Source organism: Tachysurus vachellii, chromosome 23 (assembly GCF_030014155.1).
Source record: "Tachysurus vachellii isolate PV-2020 chromosome 23, HZAU_Pvac_v1, whole genome shotgun sequence".
NCBI classification, from domain to species: Eukaryota; Metazoa; Chordata; class Actinopteri; order Siluriformes; family Bagridae; genus Tachysurus; species Tachysurus vachellii.
Genome location: NC_083482.1, coordinates 7,855,161 through 7,874,800, shown reverse-complemented (window position 1 = coordinate 7,874,800; position 19,640 = coordinate 7,855,161). Strand labels below are relative to the sequence as shown.

Below are 19,640 nucleotides of genomic sequence, written 5' to 3'. Positions count from 1 at the left end.
ACTAACTCGTGTTCAGTGGAAAACACACCACGGTTGATGAGAGAGTATGCAGCAGAGAGTTTGTGTCACGGTAGTCAGTCAGTCAGCAGCAGCTGCTGTCAGGCAGCTGTTTGGGCACCTGTGCTGAAGGACCCAGCCTGACTGTCTGTCTGATGTAGAGTGAAAGGGGAGAGTTCAGCATCTCTGATGCTGTGGGCAAGAGAAGACTTCTCGAAGAATATTCGTGCATGACTGTGATATAATATAATCGGCCAGGCTTTTTTAAGCGCCCTTGTCACCAGCTTGTCGGCTTGACGTGGCGATGAGCCAAAGGAGAGGACTTGGGGTATGAGTGAGAGCGGGTGGAGGGGGTGGGGGTTACTTACACGGTCGACTCCCTTCTGGGTCTTTTGCAAGCGAGAACCCTGGCTGTGAATGACAAAAAGATTGTCATTTGCTCTTGACATATCACTCAGTCCCTTGTTTGGGTGCAAGTTGCACTTAGCAGGAAAACAGTTTCAGGAAGAGAGGCGGGTTAGACCGCGGAGAAGCCAACAAAGAGCCAGATCTCCTCCTTAACATTGCATCTAATATAACTGAGAGGCGTGTGTGTCTGTGTGTTTGTATCTGTGTCTCTGTGTGTGTGTGAAGCGTGTGGTATGTGTGTGTGTGTGTGTGTGAAGCGTGCGTGTGTGTGTGAAGCGTGTGGTGTACTTCCTGTACAGAATCGACTGCAGCTCCTCTTTTCAGAACTACTGAGCTGGATTTTTGACTAGACAGCCATCTACAGGCAGCCACAGCATGTGCAGGCTGCAGGCGTGTGTGTCTGTGTGTCTCTTTGAAGCTGGGACCCTAATGCAGGGTCAGGACCTGACTGAGCAGGCCCTGCAGTGATGGACAAGCCTCAGGATAAAACAGCCCACTAAAGCTGTGTAAGAATAACTTCAGAGATTGAGGTTTGATGTGCTTCTTTCATGTGGCCATGCGCCCTTTGTTCTTTAAAGAATCTCTGTTCTTTTTGTTTTGTACTTCATCAGTGCTGTGGGCTTTTTGGTCTTACATTTCTGTCAAAAAAATAAAATAAAGCATATTTCCCAACAAATACTTCTTCTTATGGAGTTGTTACATGTTTGGGTTTGAGAGTGTACATCATGCTTGTATTCTTTTTGGAAGACTTAGTTTGGGCTCAAATTTTCCAGAGCTGGTGAGTCATCACATCTCTGCACTCAGGTCATCGGGTCATAAGTCCACCAGGGGGCAGTGTATGGGTAAACTATGCTTTTGGGTGCATCCGTGTTCATATGCATGTTGGAGGGACATAAGCACACACATGTATACACACAATCTGGAGGGAGATGAGCTCATCAGATAAGTGATGAGATAGATGCTTGTGGTTTGACTGGCTCTGATCTTGAGCAGAGATGTGAGCACCTCTGGGAGCACCACTGTTTATCTGGATTTGGGCTGCTGAAATTTACCACTGACAAGAGAAGCCTAGATAATGGAGGTGACAAACAGCCTAGGCCCATGCTGCTTTCATCTACCAGAGGGAGAGAGAGGGAGCAAGGGAGAAAAAAAACAGTTGGAAGAACAGAGAGCATGAGATTGGACTCATTACTCACATTCCACTCTGTTGTAAATTATTTATTCAGGGAGGATGTGTGTGTGCAGATACACGTTCACATACCTGAGTCAGTGCGCGCATGTCCCCGAATCTGCTACCAGAAGCCTGTTCTGTCAACAGTCCGCCCTCGATTAGTTTGAGCTGTGATGGATATGTAGCCGTTGCTAAGCTTTCACTGCCTGCTTCGTACTTTACCGTACAAAGTTTTAGGCCAGACGGCAGGTGGATGCTGGGTAACTGGCTGAGGCCCATTTTAATTGGTTTTCATCGTGCTTGCTTTTGTGCACTGGCTCAGTGACAGACAGACAGGTCAGACATGGACAAACTGCTTGGCAGGTTACGAGGTATGTACATAAAACCATGTTTGGATATCTACTTATTCCAGTACTGTTGTGTTTAAGAGCAGCAGGTCATTTATCACAAGTAGCCTCAGAAGAGGACTGCAATGGAAAGAGCTTTCCTTAGTGTAGCCTGGTGAACAGCATTCCTCTTCTCACTAAAAGCATAATATTCATTAATAACACTAAAAGAAAACGTGTGTAGTTACAAGAATGAGGAATGTAACTCTGGACCTGCTCATAAATCTCGGAGTTTAAAGCGTTAAAGAAAACAAATAATGAAAAAAGAAATATATCATTATAGGCCCTGTGTCTGTGCTGATTGAAGAAACATCTGGTTTTCGGGTTTGGGTCTCATTTTGGCAGCTGGACCGTCATAGGGTGTGTTTGTGTGTTTATATATGTAACAGTACGGCAAGACTGACTAGAGTATACATATAAGTGTTTACATATTAGCCGTGATTATTAAGCCTATACACCACTGACACTGTGTGTTGTGTTCATTTCCACTTGGACAAGAGCTGAACCGCTATGCATTCTGAGAACAGAGCTTCCTAATACACAGCAAATTAAAAAATATGTTTTTTTTAATATTAACATACTTGGTTTGTAATTTTAATGGCCTAATTCATAATTGCAGTGTTTAATTTCATTCTTTTATTTTTACTATGCTCTATTATCATCTGAATGGAGACATCATCTCAAAGCACCTGATCATCTTGGGGCTGCAACAGAAATGATATCAGATTTTTTGTGGAAGAAATTCATGGAATATTTCCAGATTTTGCATGTAATCTCCGGAACAACAGCAGGACTTTGCTAGTGGAAAAGGGCCGTAAGTAGTAAAGTCGGAAAGAGGCAGTGTAGTCGCAGTTCCATTTTTTGCGTATGTGTGTACACTAGGGGGCAGGTCAGAGCTGAGACAGCTCTCTGTGTAAACCTGTAACACGTTAACGATTCCACTTTAACCATTTTGAGAAGTTGGTCACTGTAGAGTGATATGCAGTCATGGTGTGATTGTACACAAGAGCTTGGATTGTATATGTTGCAGTGGGGTTGATGGTGAATTCAGTTTGATGACACTGCACTACAATGAGGCATAGCAGTCTTTACTGAAATGTTGAGGAACTGAAATGTTGTGTGACTGGGAATTTACTGTCAGGCTTTGGTGTGTCTCATCTTCACTAGCCTTCATCTAGTGCTGTGTATCGGTGCCACCAAGTGTTAATTTGTGCAGCCAAATTCAACACGCCTGCCAAGGTTGCAGGAACAAAAATGTTCCAACTTCCTTTTCAGTCCTAGGAGAATAAAACACCTCTGTACTGTGAACGCACTGGATATGTCCAGGATTTTCTCTGCTCATAGTTAGTCACTCCTTATTTTATTAATTTTATGTATCCTTTCATTTTGTCCCTAAATATATCTTATTCAGTATCGTCTAAATTTCACGTGGCTGCTTTTTTGACACTAGTTGATGGAACAATATGTTTTTCATCCATTGACCTCATTTTCAACCCCATTTTCATGAGAATAAACAGTTCTATATTATGAAGGATATGGACATATGTCCATGATTTTCTCTGATTGGGGTGTCCAAGTTGTTGTTTTTTTTTACATTTCTTTATTGTCTCTTCCCTTGGTGGACCATTCCTTATCTGGACTTGGTTTTCGGAGCCTTCAAACGCAGTTCTATCATGGCACCCTTCCTCAAAGCATCAACTTGAAATGACTCCAGATTTTAAAACGGTACCAGCCTGTCGATTTCACGGCCTTGGAACAGTTTAAAAGAGACTCGCTCGGAGAAGAAAGAGGGATAAATAATAATGGAATTGGGGGGGAAACATAAAGTATCGTTTTCAGAGAGGGGGCGGGACGGCTTTCATCTTTCTATAACAGTAATGTTGTGAATGGGTCTAGGGGGCAGTGTTTGGGCCAGCACGCCTGCAGAGAGACACATGAAAGAGCTGGTCTGGCTAGAGTGGGCTTTAAAGGGACACGCCGTAGCACACAGCACTCCCTCCCTCCTCTCCACAGCAGGAGATGTCTTTCTCTCACTCGCTGTCTCTCCCTCTCTCTCTTCGATTTCCATTTTTGTCCTTCCTCTTTTACCTCTTCCTCTCTTCCAACCTCAAATTGTCCACAGCCTCGGCTCCCCCCTTTCCTGAGAGAGAGAGAGAGAGAGAGAGAGAGAGAGAGAGAGAGAGAGACTGTTTGGGTTATAACCCCCATGGCTGTGTATGAGAGGCCCTCAAGGGGAATTGAGGACTGGTTAAAGCAAGGGAGGTGTATGTGTGTGTGAGAGAGTGAGGAAATTGAGCAGCGCTGTGAGCTTGCTGTCAAGCCAGAGTCCTTTGCAGCTGTTGGATGTGTTCAACAACTCACTGTGTTTTCCATGGCCACATGGCGGGAAGCCTACTGAAACAACACTACTGACTACAAAGTTTGCTTCAGAACAAACTCGGTGTGAAGCCATGTTTCAGTACATGGCCTGTAAACACACACACCAGGTACTTAGATTTTGCTTTTCTTTTCTTTTGTGAAGTGAGTGAAAAGTCTTTGGTGAGGAAGTCTCTCCTCTGAAGGACAAAATGCTGACGTTAACAGAAGATTAATCGTCTCAGTCAGGAATAAATCCTATTATAAGTTATTTAGTACAGTGACACAACATTAAGTCAGACAATTTTTCCCTCCTGTCTGAAAATAAAGACTTTTACTCATTTTCTACTTAACTACATTCCCTCATTTGATTTTGAACCCCTCCCCCATTTCATTATCTTTTTTTTTTTTTTTTTTTTTTTTTTGGAAACCCGCTAAACCACACTTTCCCCCATGCTCCCACCATCTCTTTACTCCCTCCCTTTTTCTCCACTCCTTTTGGCTCAGCACTTAAGCACGAAGCTTAGGGGACACATAGGCCCCTCCCCTCTAACTGCCGGCTAAAATGGTTCAGCCCTGCTTTGCATAAGGTCTCTGTGAGTAGATCCATGTGTAGAGGCCAAGGCTGAAGGAATAAGTGTGTCTCCAGCCGGCTGGATGTATGCCTAGGGAGCGTTAGAGGTTTTCGTGGTTGTGTGCTGCTCTGAGACGCTGCACTTGCTGAGCATTGCTTAGTCTGAACCTGAAGTGATATCATGTATTGCGCCTACCCCGTGCCTGGAATGGGCAGCAACTCTCTGATGTATTACTACAACGGGAAATCGGTAAGAGCTTTTACTGTATAGGAAGCACAGGAAAGTGTGTGTGTGTTTTATGTTTTATACTTAGCTTTAGATTTTAATGTCTTATTGAGAAAAAATTGTGCTGCGTGCTCTATATGTGCTGTTTGCTTCTTTCTTAAGAAGACTTTACTCTCTCTCCTCTCTTTCTGTGTGTGTGTGTGTGTGTTGCTGTGTGCTGCTGTGTGCAACCTTATGACATGTTTCCATTACATCAGTAAAAACATCATCAGTTCTCACTAAGGATTTTGTAGTCAAAGTATAATTCTATGAAGTCCTCTTTGGAGAGATTTTATAGTGTTACATGCAAATTTACAAATTGATGAAATTAAAAAAAAATATCCATTACCAAAAGAAATAAAAATCCATTTTAAAATGTATTATTAAAACAATAAACAAACCTAATCAGCTACTTGTGACCTTGAGTGTTATAAATGCAAAGAAGAACTTGATCATATAACAATTATAGAGTCTTCGTCTGTAACATCTGTAGTAATTATTTAAGTGTGTAAGGTAGATCAAGCCTCACTTTCCTACTCTTGTGAAAACAGAGAGCTCTACTTGTCTCAGATCGCTGCCTTTTCTCTCTTCATTGCATTCTCACTTCTGCTGACCTGTGTCATTACGACGGTGTGGAAGCGTATTCTCGAGTTCAGATTGCGAGTTTCAGATGGCTGCTTGGTCACCAGTGATACTTGCTCGGGGTAATAACAAGTGGGAGTATGGGAATGATTAAGGGAAAAAGGCTGTCTGTTGAGGTTAGACTTTCCTGTTTGCCAATTGAGTTGGGAGCAGCAGCGTTGCTGTTATTCCATCTGTTTTTAATCAGTCAGGCATTCTTCATTCTTCAGGGAGCCTAATGGGACTCCTCTACCTCCCCACTAGTCCGAGCCTTTGATTCCTGCGTTGCTCTGAAAACTTTATTTTGTGTGCCTTTGTGTAAAACACACTGCGCTTGAACTGGCACACAGTACACACTCTGACAGCTGTCTTCAGGAGGCAAGGTGTGTGTCAGCGGACTGGAGAAAACCATGGAGGGGTGTGTGTGCGTGCGTGCGTGCGTGCGTGTGTGTGCGAGGGTGTGTGTTTACAAGTAAGCAAGCCAGACAAATTGAGAGAATGTATGTGACAAAGAGGAAGCATGAAAGACTGTATAAATGTCACACAACTCTGGTAAAGAGGAGAAAAGTTCCCAGCAATCTCTCTCTATCTCTCACTCACACAAACACACATACTCATCTTAAGAGAATTCTCCGTCTGTTAGCTAAATTTACGAATGAACACTTTCCTTCTAGTTTTGTGTTTCATATATATCTTTATTTATCTTTAACTATATATATATATGTGTGTGTGTGTGTGTGTGTGTGTGTGTGTGTGTATATATGTATATACACGTATTGTCACATAACAACGATTTTCTTCTTTATATAAATGTAATTACATTTTCAGTATTGAGGGATTCACTTTCTTGAGGTCGTTGACAAAGTCCAGAGGCTTCATAGCCCATTACACATGCCCCATTAGGCTCTTTGTTCCTGCAGCACAAAGCCTACTTTGATCTTTTTATATTAAGTATTTCCAGGCTTATATTGCAACAGAGAAAATGAGGAGCATGTGGGCCGCCCGGGTCAGAGTTTAACCTTGTAATTCAAAACAATGCGTAATTTCCCAATAAAATGTCCCTTTCATCTTTTTATAAATAAGTTTGTACACAAAACATGAGATAAACAATGATGGAAAAAATGAGGTTCATTATTTGTCAAGCTTTGATTTAAGCTGCTTTATGACCTTCATGAAGTTCTAGAGAGGCTGTGTTTTTTTGTTTTCTTTTTAAATTTCTTATTGACAAAAACCTACACCAAATGTTGACCTTCAAGTCTGCCAAAAAAAAAAAAAAAACAACAAAAAATACTGGCCAGTTATTAAAACGTTGACTTTAACTTATACCTGTGGAACCTGGAACCCCTCAAGCTTTAAACATTTTTTAGAGACACTGGCTTTAAATGTCATGCATGTTGTGTCAGGACTGTTTGAGGCTGTACAATAGGGGCTCATTGTGCATGAGCAGCATGCAATTTTGCTTTACTAAAGTGTGTGAGATGGGAGTTGAAAAGGAAAGCCCTCGAGCCTTAGTTTGATTCCAAACAAGTGACGTGCAGAGACAGGATGTTCTGTTGTCACTTGCAGCCCTGCGGCTCTGCACTGTTTTGTGTGGGTTTCTCTTCAGCATTGCCCTGGTTTTTGCCTTCCGTTATCGTTTATTTTTAAGAGGATGATTTTTTTTCCCCCTCTCACTCTTACGTCTTTTAACCTCCGTCATTTGGTTTATCCGTATGTTGACAGCTTAATGGTTTTTCCATGTGGTGTTTTGATGTGTGCCGGGTGAAGATCAAAGTAAGGTGTGACGGGGAGAAGAGCGGGGAAGGTGCGCTACACAGAGGAACCCTGTCCTATTTACATCATCTGGCACACTTTCAAACTACACGGGGGAAAAAATAAAACCGGAGATATATTAGCATCTGTCAGAACACCATCTTGGCATTATTATTGTTGTTTTAAGGCTGCTGTTAATACTTTTTTCAACTGCTCCAAGATAATTTTTGTATACTTAGGCTTGGTGTTCAGGATCAGAAGAATTAAAAATAAATAAATAAATACTTCAAATGTTACGGGTGTCTAGATCAGAGTCTATGAGATGATTGACAGCCCTTTAATTAATGTCCTGGTCAAAGGGAACACACACACCCTCTCTTTCCATCTCCTGGTGGTGCCAGTTTGGGGCACCCGGTGTTTCGGGGTGGTTTATTAATGGGTCGGCTGGTTAGCTCAAGCTAAAGAGGGCAATTAGCATTATCCTCAGCCATATGCTGTCCATTGAGCCCTGAGGGTTAGTCAAAGCCCAAATCTGACGCTCCGCCTTGGCCTGACTTCCCCCGGGGAACTTCCATTGGCCGGGCCACATGTGTAAGCACACACAGTCAATCACATGGCACGACACTGCTACCTCAGCAAGGTGCTTAGCCACATCCTGCTGGATAAGCTGTCTTAAGACCAGGGCTTTAGATGCTGATGATGCAGCTTCAGGGCATGTAGAGGTATAAGACAGACTCAAAGTGAGTTTGGATAAATCAGGCAAGCTTTTTTTCTTTCATTTCCGACTTGAAACATGGGCCTGTCAAAAGGAAGGAAATTGTGGATTTATAATAATAGGAATGATTCAAATAGGATTTATCTTTCTAGCTGCTGATGTGCATTGCTTGAGGCATCTTGTGTTTGCCCTGATGAGCTAAAAGGCAGGTCTTACCCTCGCCAACCAGTGTAAAACACATTGAACAGTCTATATTGGTTCACGATAAACTGATTGGTTTTCATCAACATGGCGATGCAATCGGCCCCTTATGTGGCAGGTGAACAGAGGGCACTGTTGTTGTGGCTGCACTGAGTTATGCCTGTCTCTTATAATGATGGATAATGAGAGAGATTCTCTTTCGGCCATGGTACTTAGCCTTTCCTCCCCTTTTCACTCTTTTTTCCTGTTTCAATCCATTCTCTTCTGTCCTGCTCTCCCCCTCTTTCTCTCTCTGTGGTGTGTGGAGCTGGTTTGGCCCCATCTGGAGTAGATGAAGTCAGAGAGCTACATTATGGGTTCTGGGTGGCTTTGATCCTCCTTTTCTGGGACGGGCACCGCTGCAGCTGCAACCACTGCACTGCTGGCCCAACCCAACTGAGCCCAGAGGGCCGAAAATACACACGCTTGCTCGATTATGTACAGTACATGCATGGACAAAGACATAAGCACATACAAACAAATGGCCACACATACACTGAAACACAAACAGTTTGTATTGTGTGTAGCAAACATGCTTATCCATTCCATTGTGTTCCAATTAAGCTGTAGAACGCACACACCCACATAACCAAGCACACACACACACACACACACACACACCTCAAAGACAATCCGTTCCGTTTTCAACACAGCATCCAAATTAGCCATCTGTTAAATGACACAGCTTGTATATTAACCGTTTGTGACTGTTAGGTTATTTTTATTGCCATTTAGAAAAGTTTTAATGTAAATGAAAGTTCAGACTTTATAACAAAAAAGTTTAGTGGCATAAACTAACATTGCTGTTTGTTTCTTGTGCTGTCTTTGGGTTTCTCTGACTTATTTTAGCATTCTGTTTGAAATTTAATAACCATTTTAGACAGAAATTTTTGTACTTAACAGTACCTCCATTTTTTTTTTTTTTTTTTTTGCAGGTGTATGCACCGTCCCCCAACTCAGACGACTTCAATAGAGAGTCTCCTTCCTATCCTTCCTCCAAACCTCCCAGCAGTATGTTTGCAAGCACTTTTTTTGGTAAGTGTTTGCTGTTCTTATTGTATGCTGTGAAGCTTTTATCTCTAGAGGACATGTGTACAGTCTGACACATACAGGCTGGTAAGCTGACGGCCTTTAATGTGAGGCTTTACACTGCAGTGACTTACTATTATTATTATTATTATTATTATTATTATTATTATTATTTGTAGTAGTAGTAGTAGTAGTAGTACTATGGTTCATGGCCTAGGACTGGATTTCTATGGCAAAAACTAGAAACCTGGGCACCTGCTCTGATTTCATATGTCAGCTCAATGCTTTATAATTTTGCATTTTAAACCCTTTTATAAGCAATTTGTCATTTTGGTTGACAATTTGACCTCACTGTCTTGGCTTGAGCTAAATGGATGAGCTAAAAGGCTTCAGTACAATCTGAAAAGGCTGTAACTCTGTGATTGTGATTGTATTCAAATTCACTGTTTTCCTATTAATCAGACGCAACCCACAACTCTTCTGACCCGTGGAACTCGTCCAGTGGTATAAACCAGCCGGCTTACGGTGGAATGCTGGGAGGATCTTCATCTCACATGCCACAGTCAGGAAACTATAACAGCCTTCACTCCCATGATCGCCTGGTGAGAATGTCACACTTCACCACACTGCTGCTTACATTTAATAAGCTTTGCAAAGAACACCTTCGAATTAAAGTCAAAGCTGTGAGGGTGTTGATGCTCCCACATGCCTACACTTAGCAACCTTACAGTTCTCACTACACAATTGTTTGACGTTTGTGTGTGTGTGTTTGTTTTATAGAACTACCCCCCACACTCTGTGTCCCCCACGGACATCAATGCCAGCCTGCCACCTATGTCCAGCTTCCACCGCAACCCCGCTAGCAGCTCACCCTTCGTCACTGCATCCCACACCCCACCTGTCAACACCACAGAGGGAGTTATGGGTAAGATACGCTATGCCCTTCTTACCACAGAGAAATAAATAAATACAATCCACACACTTCCAAAATCCTACAGATGCAGGGAAGATTATTTTTGGTCATGATGACTTTATGCAGGCTTTCTTCACCACAAGATATTTATAAGGGCCTGGATCTTACCAGTTGTTGGTAAAAATCAGAACGTGTGTAGATGATACTGTGTGACTTACCCTTTCATTATGGTCTATCACTCTACAGTCATTCTGTATTGTCATTGCAGCTGCAGCCAACAGAGGTAACGCAACTGGAAGTTCTCAGACCGGAGATGCACTGGGGAAAGCACTGGCTTCGGTAAGCCCTTGCCTCACTCTCTAAACGCTCTTAAACCATACATGAGATAAGTATCCGGATGTGTCTTGTGAACTGATTTAAGTGTAGACTTCGTGTTCTCTGCTTTTGTCATCAGCATGTTAAAGTGGTGTGTGTGTGTGTGTGTGTGTGTGTGAAACCACAGATTACTGAGCTTTCTAATATAATGGCATGGTTAAGTCTTTAGAACAGACGACTAGCATGCTTATTCAACAACAGTGCTGAAAGCTGAGAGACTGAATAAGGTCATAGGATGGGTTTGTGAATGTTTGTTAGACCTAAGCCAGGATAATTGTGCTCTTAATCTCACAATGTACAAGAGACGAATCTGTACACGAAAAACCATCCTGAAGCCAATGGATTAATCTTTGCTTTGGATAATGAACTCGAATGGATGTTTTTTTGCTAGGTTCTGAAACTCAAGCACACAACAACAAGCTTGCATTCGCTCAGCTGAAAAAGCACTTATTTTATCCTGGGGAACTGCCACGTTTTAGACAGCTTACAATAATCGTACAGTTTTTTTCTTCTTTGACTAGAAGCACATCTGGGCTCATTCCTCACTCTTATGTTTTCAGCCACTGACAACTTATACACACAGACTGTTACTGTGTCGTTCTTATTCATCTAGTGCTTATTTTACAGTGCTCATGAATGGCTAACTGCACAAACTGCCCAAACGGCCACAAGTGCACACTCTGGCGTACACGCAGCTAGAAAATTGTGGGGCTGAACGATAATCACAAATTAAGTCTTTTTGTATGCGGCGACTCAATACCATTAGCATGACAAAGCGGCAGCGAAACGGACACGGTGGGGCCTGGGTGAGGCCCGCCGCGCTGCCCATTGTGCGCCTTTTGTTGCCGCTTCTTTTTGACGGGACGTGCTTATTGGCCCCCCGCTGGCTGGGAGCAGCGTGACTGATGAGGGGGCGGGGCCGAGTTTGTTGTTGGTAAAATGAGCGGTGTTAGAGCGTGAATACAGCAGAAGTTGCCTGGGCCGATCAGGGTCAGGAGTCACAGCTATAGACCAGCAGCAGACAGAGAGGCTCAGAGCCTTTGTTTGTTTTACTGCTTTAGTTCAGAGCACCACTACTGTTGCCACTAATACTGGGGTGACCTTCTTTAGCCAATTTTAACTTCATGTGAGTTCTTCCTTACTTCTGAGTTTTTATTATTATTCAGCCTGAATGTCTCAGCTGTATTTGAATTCACACGGACACATTTCTGTTGAGAATTATCATCTGTGTGGATGAACAATGATTCTGTTTCTTTGGGACAATGTGGGGGGTAAATTACGATCTTCACCCTTTCCCCTTCTGTCTTTGTCCTCCCGTGATTTGTTCCCTCTCTCCCTCCATTCCTCAGTTTCCTCCAAGAGCATGATCCACTTGCTGAGCCTCAGGCAGGATTTGCAAAATTGATTGAAACACAAAAGTGCCATTTAGGATTTAATAAGAAGATTAATAATGATAATGATACCAGCATTTCTGAAATTCAAATGAGCCTTGTGATCCCCTGTGAGATATGTCCTGAAACTTTAGACCCGTTTACAATTAAATCCTGCCAGATCTGTGCCGTGTCCATTCTAATTAGTGGGAATCAAATCAAGTACTCCAGCCAGCCCCAGAATACTTTCCGTAGCGGAAACCCGAAACATTGCTATCTAAGAAAAAAGAATGCAATATGTGCTCTAATCTGGCGTTTGTCTAAACAAAAACTAAATCTGCTCAGGAAATTTCTAAGACTTTAAAGAAATATTGCAGCATTTTTCTTCCTAAACTCTGTTCACAGCATCTGTAGCCCATGTGCTATTATTATTCCCTCTACCAAGAAAATCTGTTCTCCTAGTGTACTTGGACAAGAAGTATAAATGTAGTTGTGAATTTTAATAAATGGTCAATTTAAAATTTAAAAACCACAATTTCAATAAAATAAAAATGTAACTGCACATGTTTTCTACTTATTTTTTATTTAATTTTATCTATTTATTTATTTATTTATTTATTATTTACCCTTTGGCGTAATTAAATTAGCTGCTGTTTTACCCTAGTTGTACTTTTAGAGCTCTAGCACTTTAGCAGTACACTGGTAATGCCAGTGTATTCATTAAGATGCTTCTTAATCAAAATGTAGTCTTAATACTGAAAAAGACTACAAAAAAAATATAAAATAAAATAATATATTAAACACAGAAGTTTGTTTGTTAAAATGATATTTGTTGTCATAACAACAATGAAACAACACTGGAGGATAACGATTTCTTCCCTTACATAAGAAAATACAGATCCTTCTGCAGTGTTTTGGGAGACAAGCAAGACAAACCGGGGGCTTGAAAAGCTTTCTCTCTCACACACAAAACACACGTGTACACACACACGCACACACACACAAGCGCTGGTTTAATGTGCTGTGGCTGGTCGGGGCCTGATGCAAGCAGGCGCTGGTTATTGGGCAGGCAGAGAGGCGAGGGTGCTGCTTTATTACCTCTCATCCATAACTGGAGATGAGACACGGCAGGAGCCGTACAGCCACAGAGCCAGGCTCATTCACTCTAATGAGCTCCCAAAGAGAGATTAATGACAGTGTCCCCTCTCTCTCCCTCTCATTTCTCTGTATTTCTGCTTCTCGCCTTCTCTCTCTTCTACTGTTCTACCTATGTGCTTTCATGCAAAACAATAGGAATTAATAAAAACTCAGACAGAACTAACCAGTAAATTATTGTGACTTGCCAACAATCTAGTGTCCCGATAACATATAATGTATTTGACTCATATGCCGGTGGGGTGCTGTGTGAGTCTGTTTTCTAGAAGGGCAGCAGACATATGAGCAGGGCATTCTGGGAAATGAGGCCAGTGTGCAGGTGTCATCCAAAGCGCTGTGCGCAGAAGGTGTTTTATTTTTTTTCTGCAGCCATTAGAAAAGGCGCTGTAGGTTGTTAAAACCCCATATGTATGCAGTGGGGTTTTTTTATAGCCTCTCAGCCAGTAAAATCAGCAGAATTGATGAGCCAATTCTGGCTGTGGGACGCTAACCGAGACCATAAAGCCAGAGAGGAGAATGACAGGCGTCTGTGAGCGTTCATTGATGGTTATATCTCTCTCTTTTTTTGTCTGTCAGATTTACTCTCCTGACCACACCAGCAGTAGTTTCCCCTCTAACCCATCAACCCCGGTGGGCTCACCCTCTCCGCTCACGGCCCAAGCAGGCGCCGCCTCAGCAGGTACAGTGGTGACGGCGAGCGGCCCGCCTGGAAGAGCAGGTAAAGTATTAGTCTTCTCACTCTGAGCGACACACCATCATCTCTATCCCATGTCTAACCCTCACACTGCTTATATTCACTCATTACTCAGCTCTCATGCTCCTTATTATTCTGTTACACGCATTATAAACACACATCTGTATTAAGTAGGAGCCATTCTTTACCGTAATCACATGCACAGAGGCACTCTAATGGATATAAACAAACACACTCTGATTTGCTGCAAATCTGAGCTGCTGAGACATTGATCTAAGGGATCCAAGCTATTCCTCATGATCATTTAACTCAATCTACTTCACTGATAGGCTTTTTTTCTCTTCTGATTTGATTGCTGCTCAGCTATGAGCCTCATGTCAGAATATTGGAAACTACCTGGTTAAATGAATGTTTATTGATCCTGACTGTGATGAATTCCCATGAATCATGAGTCATTTGAAAGGAAGGAGGAACTTGAAATCTTTTCTTTCGTAGCTTTATCATTACTTCTAGAGCAAAGTACAGTGATATTTCCGTGCAGTTTTTCACTTTTATATTTTCAGTGTTTGTGAATTTTGGACTTTATTTTGATGTTGCTGTATAATTCTTTCAGTGTCCAATTTTTGATAAAGATTTCTTTATATTATAATTATAATAATCGCAGCATGCCCTCAAGTGAGTGCACATACATTGGCATAGTGGCGACAGCTGTCTCCTTGTCTGTCCCTCTCCTCAGCCTCAGCTGTTGTCCTGCTCCTCACACAGCTGTTCCCCCGTTCAGCACGACCCAAAGACCCCCTCATTTATTAGGCTGACTGACTGCGCAGGGAGCACAAGGGAGGTGTTAGAATGAAGAGAGGGATGACTCAGCTGATGAGGTCCATACACAGGGAATGCTATTCTCCCCTCAGCCAACCTTTTACTCCCTTAAAACAGCAAACTGTCACTAAGAATGTCCCCTGATCGTATTTTCACTGAGTCACTGTGTGTTTTCATCTCCAGACATTACAACACCAGAGAGGACTGCATAAGTTTGTTTTGGTATTGAATGAGTTTAGCTAATGCAGCTCATTCATGTTGGCCTGAAATCACTCCCAATTTGTGCCATTAAGGCAATTTCTACTTTGTGCATGTAGTCAAAGCGTCCTTTGTTGTTGCGAGCTTGAAGGATTTTTTGATCAGTAGAGCAGCTATTCTTAGACAGCGCTGTGGAATGTGCCATGATGTTATGATTAAGCACAAACACCTACATCTGTTCTTCAGGATTAGTTCTTTAACCAAAGTATTAGGTGTCTCTGCAGAACAGACCTGGGCCGCTGCTGCTGCTATGAGCCAATTAGACTTCAGTCCACGTGGGATACGGTCCACACACACTCACATGTGGCCGGTGGTGAGAGAGCCTTATTAAACACTGTGCTCTTCTTCATGTACACAGATGAAGAAAAAAAAAGAGTAATTTCCTGCCCCAAAGTCATTTTTAATTGTCCATTAATGAAAGTCTGTTTCTCAGGGGTTTGTGTTTTAAGGAAGAAAATTCCCTCAGATGGGGACCTGCTAGCACTTTTGGAGAATGAATGGTTGGTACTATAACACTCCCACCAAGGGGAGTGAGGGAGAAGAAGTCCTAGTGGAGTGGGCTGATGATAGCTCATCCCTTTTGCTCACTAGAAAGATCTCTTACCAGACTTAAGATTAAGAAGGCAAAGATACAAGAGTGAGCTTTGGCATCATAGTGCACTTAAAGCATGATTAGGTACGGTCCTTTCTGAAATGGAGTTTAGAGTCAGGTTGGACCAGAACTCAGGCCTGTAATTGGCGCTTGCACGCTAAAGTAAATAACCTGCATTTTTGTTTAGGTCCATTGCCATTAGGGATTTTTGACCTTTTTTCCCCAAACACACAGAATCCTAGGGCGATGCATGACTTCCTGTAGCTGTTTGTTTTCCAGTTGGAGAACAGTATTATACATAATTGAATGTAAGAATGAAGAGAGGGAAAAAATAACCCCCTCCTCCTTGATTTGCGATTAGCAGATGTGGATTCCTTTAGAACGAAGATGATTTATGGCCAGTCAGAATCATTGCACTTAGACTAAGAGCAGACCTCTGTAATTTACATCCTCATTACAATGCTGGAATCAGATACATGTGCGTTTGCATAATAAAACCAAAAAATCCTTCTAGTCAGTGTTACAAAGTTTTCTTTTGTGTGTGTGTTTTTTTTGTTTTTTTTTTGCTGTTGTGGTTGATTTACATTTTTTTGACTGTTTGTGATCATGACCATTGGATGAAGATCTTTGGGCTGTGAGTTCTCTTGGGTCTAGAACTTGGCCTTTTCTAAACAGTGCTCTTGCAATCAGAGACGGGGGAGTGAGACTGGGATTGAGCTGAAGCTCTTATCAGCATCGTGCATTGTTCTCACAGCATTTTTAACCATGACTTCATTAATGAGCGGAAGTAGTGCACGTCCCTCAGTGCTGCTGTGGGTGGTGGTACAGCCCCTGACCCCTCTCATGTTGCAGGATGTAGCTTAGTCATAGGAAATGATGCATCTGGACCTGAGAGGAAAACAGCCCACATAGAGAATAGCTGGAATTGCACGGAAGGGGAAATGAGCTTTGGCCTCTGTTAGGAAGTGACCTGAAGTGTTGATCAGCCATTTTTTTGGCTCTGTATACTAACTTAGAAGTCCCACGTTTGATAACCTCTCCCTCTTTCTTTTTTCTATATCCAGGTACTGCCCAGTGGTCTCGGACAGCCGGACAGACCCCATCCTCCCCGAATTATGAGAATTCTCTCCACTCTCTGGTATGACACCCCCCCCCCCCCCTCTTTTCCTCTTCCCCCCACACAATGAGCACGATTTAATGGACATTGCAAGCGTGGATGCCTGGCTGCTGGGGGACACAGGCGGGGGTAGCATTACACACACATTCCTGACTGACAAATGTCAGAGAATGGTTTTGAAGGGAGAGTGAAACAGAACAATACTCATCCCTCGAGGCGTGTCTCCTGCCATCTGTTTGCTCTGGAGAATGCTGAGTGGGGATTGGCTAGAGTGCGTGTGGGGAGTTTCTGGATTGGGTAAAGGGTTTAGGGGGCTGAGGATTGTCTAGGCTGTGTTTAGGGTGTGTTAGGGTGGGGGCGTTTGGGCTTTATGGGGATTGGCAGCTGTTGCTTAGGAGTAGTGCTTCTGAATTCCAGGGCTGGCTGGGGAGCAGAACCTTGATGGGGATCACTTTTCTCTCGCTCTCTCTCTCTCACACACACACACACACACACACACACACACACACACACGCCTGCTTCCCACATAATGCATTCACACCATGGGGTGTGTAAGACAAATATTTACACATGCACTGTGTCAGTGCCACCTGTGGCTACATTTTTGTCAAGTGTCTGATTTAGCGGTGTGGGCTACTGTGAACAGTAACAATCCAATACAATGAGCATGGTCAAGACCATCATCCCAGTTTTTTAAACAGATACAGAAACATTTATACTTAAGTGCTGTGGCTAATGGCTTACACCCTTTCTTTAGTCATGTATGGATCTTTATCTCTTCTTGCCTTTCTCTTTCTCTCTTTCTGCTTGTCCATGTGTTGGTTTGTAACTGTCTCACTGCTCTCCCGTTCCTGTCTGGCTTTAGAAAAATCGTGTGCATCAGCAGCTGCATGAGCATCTCCAGGATGCCATGTCCTTCTTAAAGGATGTTTGTGAGGTATCCCTCCTCTTTAGCTGTTGTTCTTCTCCATCATTCTTCTCCTCACTAAGTGCTCTTTCTTTCTTTTCTTGTCTCCAGCCTTGCTTTAAATCACTCTGAACATTTATTTTTATTTTTTTTTACCATCATTCATTTTATTTATATTCATGTTTTCTTCCAGCATGTGGTGACCATATATGTTAAAGTCATAATGCGCAAACACACAAAAAATAAAAGAAACAAACAAAAACTTCATACCATCATATGCTAAAAGGCTTTGTCCTTTAGTAGGCTTCAGGGTGCATGTATGATTTCCATTGGGTTCACATGGCTTAGACATCTCATTTTTCAGTTTTGTGGCTTTTTTCATAAATTTCTTAAATTTTTGTTCCATTTAATAACTTCCACACATTAAAACCCTGCCTTTTATCTCTCTCTCCCTCTATCTCTCTCTCTCTCTCTCTCTCTCTCTCTCTCTCTCTCTCTCTCCATTTGTCTCCATCTCTGTCCTTTTCCAGTCTCGCATGGAGGATCGTTTGGACAGACTAGACGATGCGATCCATGTCCTCCGGAACCATGCAGTAGGTTCTACCACCTCTCTGCCCAGCGACATCCACAGCCTGCTGGGACAGGCACACAACGGACAAATCACAGCCATCGGCACCAATTTCCCCACGTCCGGATTGGTCACCAGCAGGACAACATCTATGGTAACAATCACTGTGTTTATTCTGTCTGGAAAACAATAACCTAATTGTTTCAGAGCTTTCTCTGAACTTGTTCTTTTTTTAATTTCTGCCTAGTTCAAAGTCCCCCATCGATCAATGGCAGTTGTTTAAACAAAATTTAAGCCAATCAGCAAAATATGTCCGCTTTTGAGTCAGTTGCAGACAGAGAAAGGCACGCGCTTTTTCATTGTGCTTCTCCAAATAGGCTAATAAACAAGTCAGAGCCACCTGTTTAAAATGAAGCCTCAGTCATGTGCTGAAACGGAACCATTTTCCACAGAGGGCCATTTAACTTAAACCCACATACTTTCCATATGTGTAATGGCTGGCCCAGGGCATGCATGCTCTCTCTCTCTCTCTCTCTCTCTCTCTCTCTCGCTCGCGCTCTCGCTCTCTCGCTCGCTCTCTCGCTCGCTCTCTCTCGCTCGCTCTCTCTCTCTCGCTCTCACTCTCTCTCTCTCGCTCTCTCTCGCTCTCTCTCTCTCACTCCCTCTCTTGTTCTCTCTCTTGCTTCCTCTCTCCCTCTTTCGCTCTTGCTTGCTCTCTTTCACTCTCTCTCTTTCTATCCTCCCTTTTCTCTCTTTATCTCCCTCTCTCTCTCTCTCTCCCCCCTCCCTCTTTCGATCTTGCTTGCTCTCTCTCTCTCTCTCTCTCTCTCTCTCTCTCTCACTCGCTCCCTCTCTTGTTCTCTCTCTTGCTTCCTCTCTCCCTTTTTCGCTCTTGCGTCCTCTCTTTCACTCTCTTTCTTTCTATCCTCCGTTTTCTCTCTTTATCTCTCTCTCTCTCTCACTCCCATCTCCCTCTCTCTCTCCCACTCCCTCTCTCTTTCTCTCTCTCTCTCTCTTCTTTCTCTCCTTTTCTCGCTCTTCAAGCTCAGTTCATTGGTGGATGGATGGGAAAAGCAGTAGAGGTGGGCTGAAATGTAGCACTGCCGTGGAACAGTTTAGCGACTCAGGCTGTGGGGACTGGAGCAATGTGTGTCTCGCTGAAGCACAGTATATAAACTCACTCCCTCCTCACTCATCTTCACACATGCATTCTCTGCTGCAGAGAGCACAGCTGTAGGGGAAGAAACAGAGGAGACAAATGTTTTCCCATTAATCCCCCTGTGCAAGGAAAGCCAAGACACGTTTTTGTGCTTTTTCTTATAAAATGCCCACATTCGTCTCCAGAAGGATGGGAAATAT

At 42.9% G+C, this 19,640-nt stretch overlaps 1 protein-coding gene across 10 annotated transcripts in view; it reads left to right on the top strand.

Annotated features, from left to right (window-relative positions):
- tcf12 (transcription factor 12) overlaps positions 1 to 19,640 on the top strand; it is an 81,749-nt gene that overhangs the window by 55,556 nt on the left and 6,553 nt on the right. For 6 of the 10 annotated variants that reach the window (XM_060858854.1, XM_060858853.1, XM_060858852.1 and 3 more), the window contains 7 exons: positions 9,420 to 9,519; positions 9,976 to 10,115; positions 10,294 to 10,438; positions 10,695 to 10,765; positions 13,903 to 14,044; positions 16,754 to 16,827; positions 18,244 to 18,435. In XM_060858854.1, the coding sequence (XP_060714837.1) occupies positions 9,420 to 9,519; positions 9,976 to 10,115; positions 10,294 to 10,438; positions 10,695 to 10,765; positions 13,903 to 14,044; positions 16,754 to 16,827; positions 18,244 to 18,435 (864 nt within the window). Of the gene's footprint in view, positions 1 to 417; positions 936 to 4,907; positions 5,142 to 9,419; positions 9,520 to 9,975; positions 10,116 to 10,293; positions 10,439 to 10,694; positions 10,766 to 13,902; positions 14,045 to 16,753; positions 16,828 to 17,671; positions 17,744 to 18,243; positions 18,436 to 19,640 lie in introns of those variants that run through there. The other 4 variants (XM_060858861.1, XM_060858860.1, XM_060858858.1 and 1 more) reach the window with 4 other exon arrangements.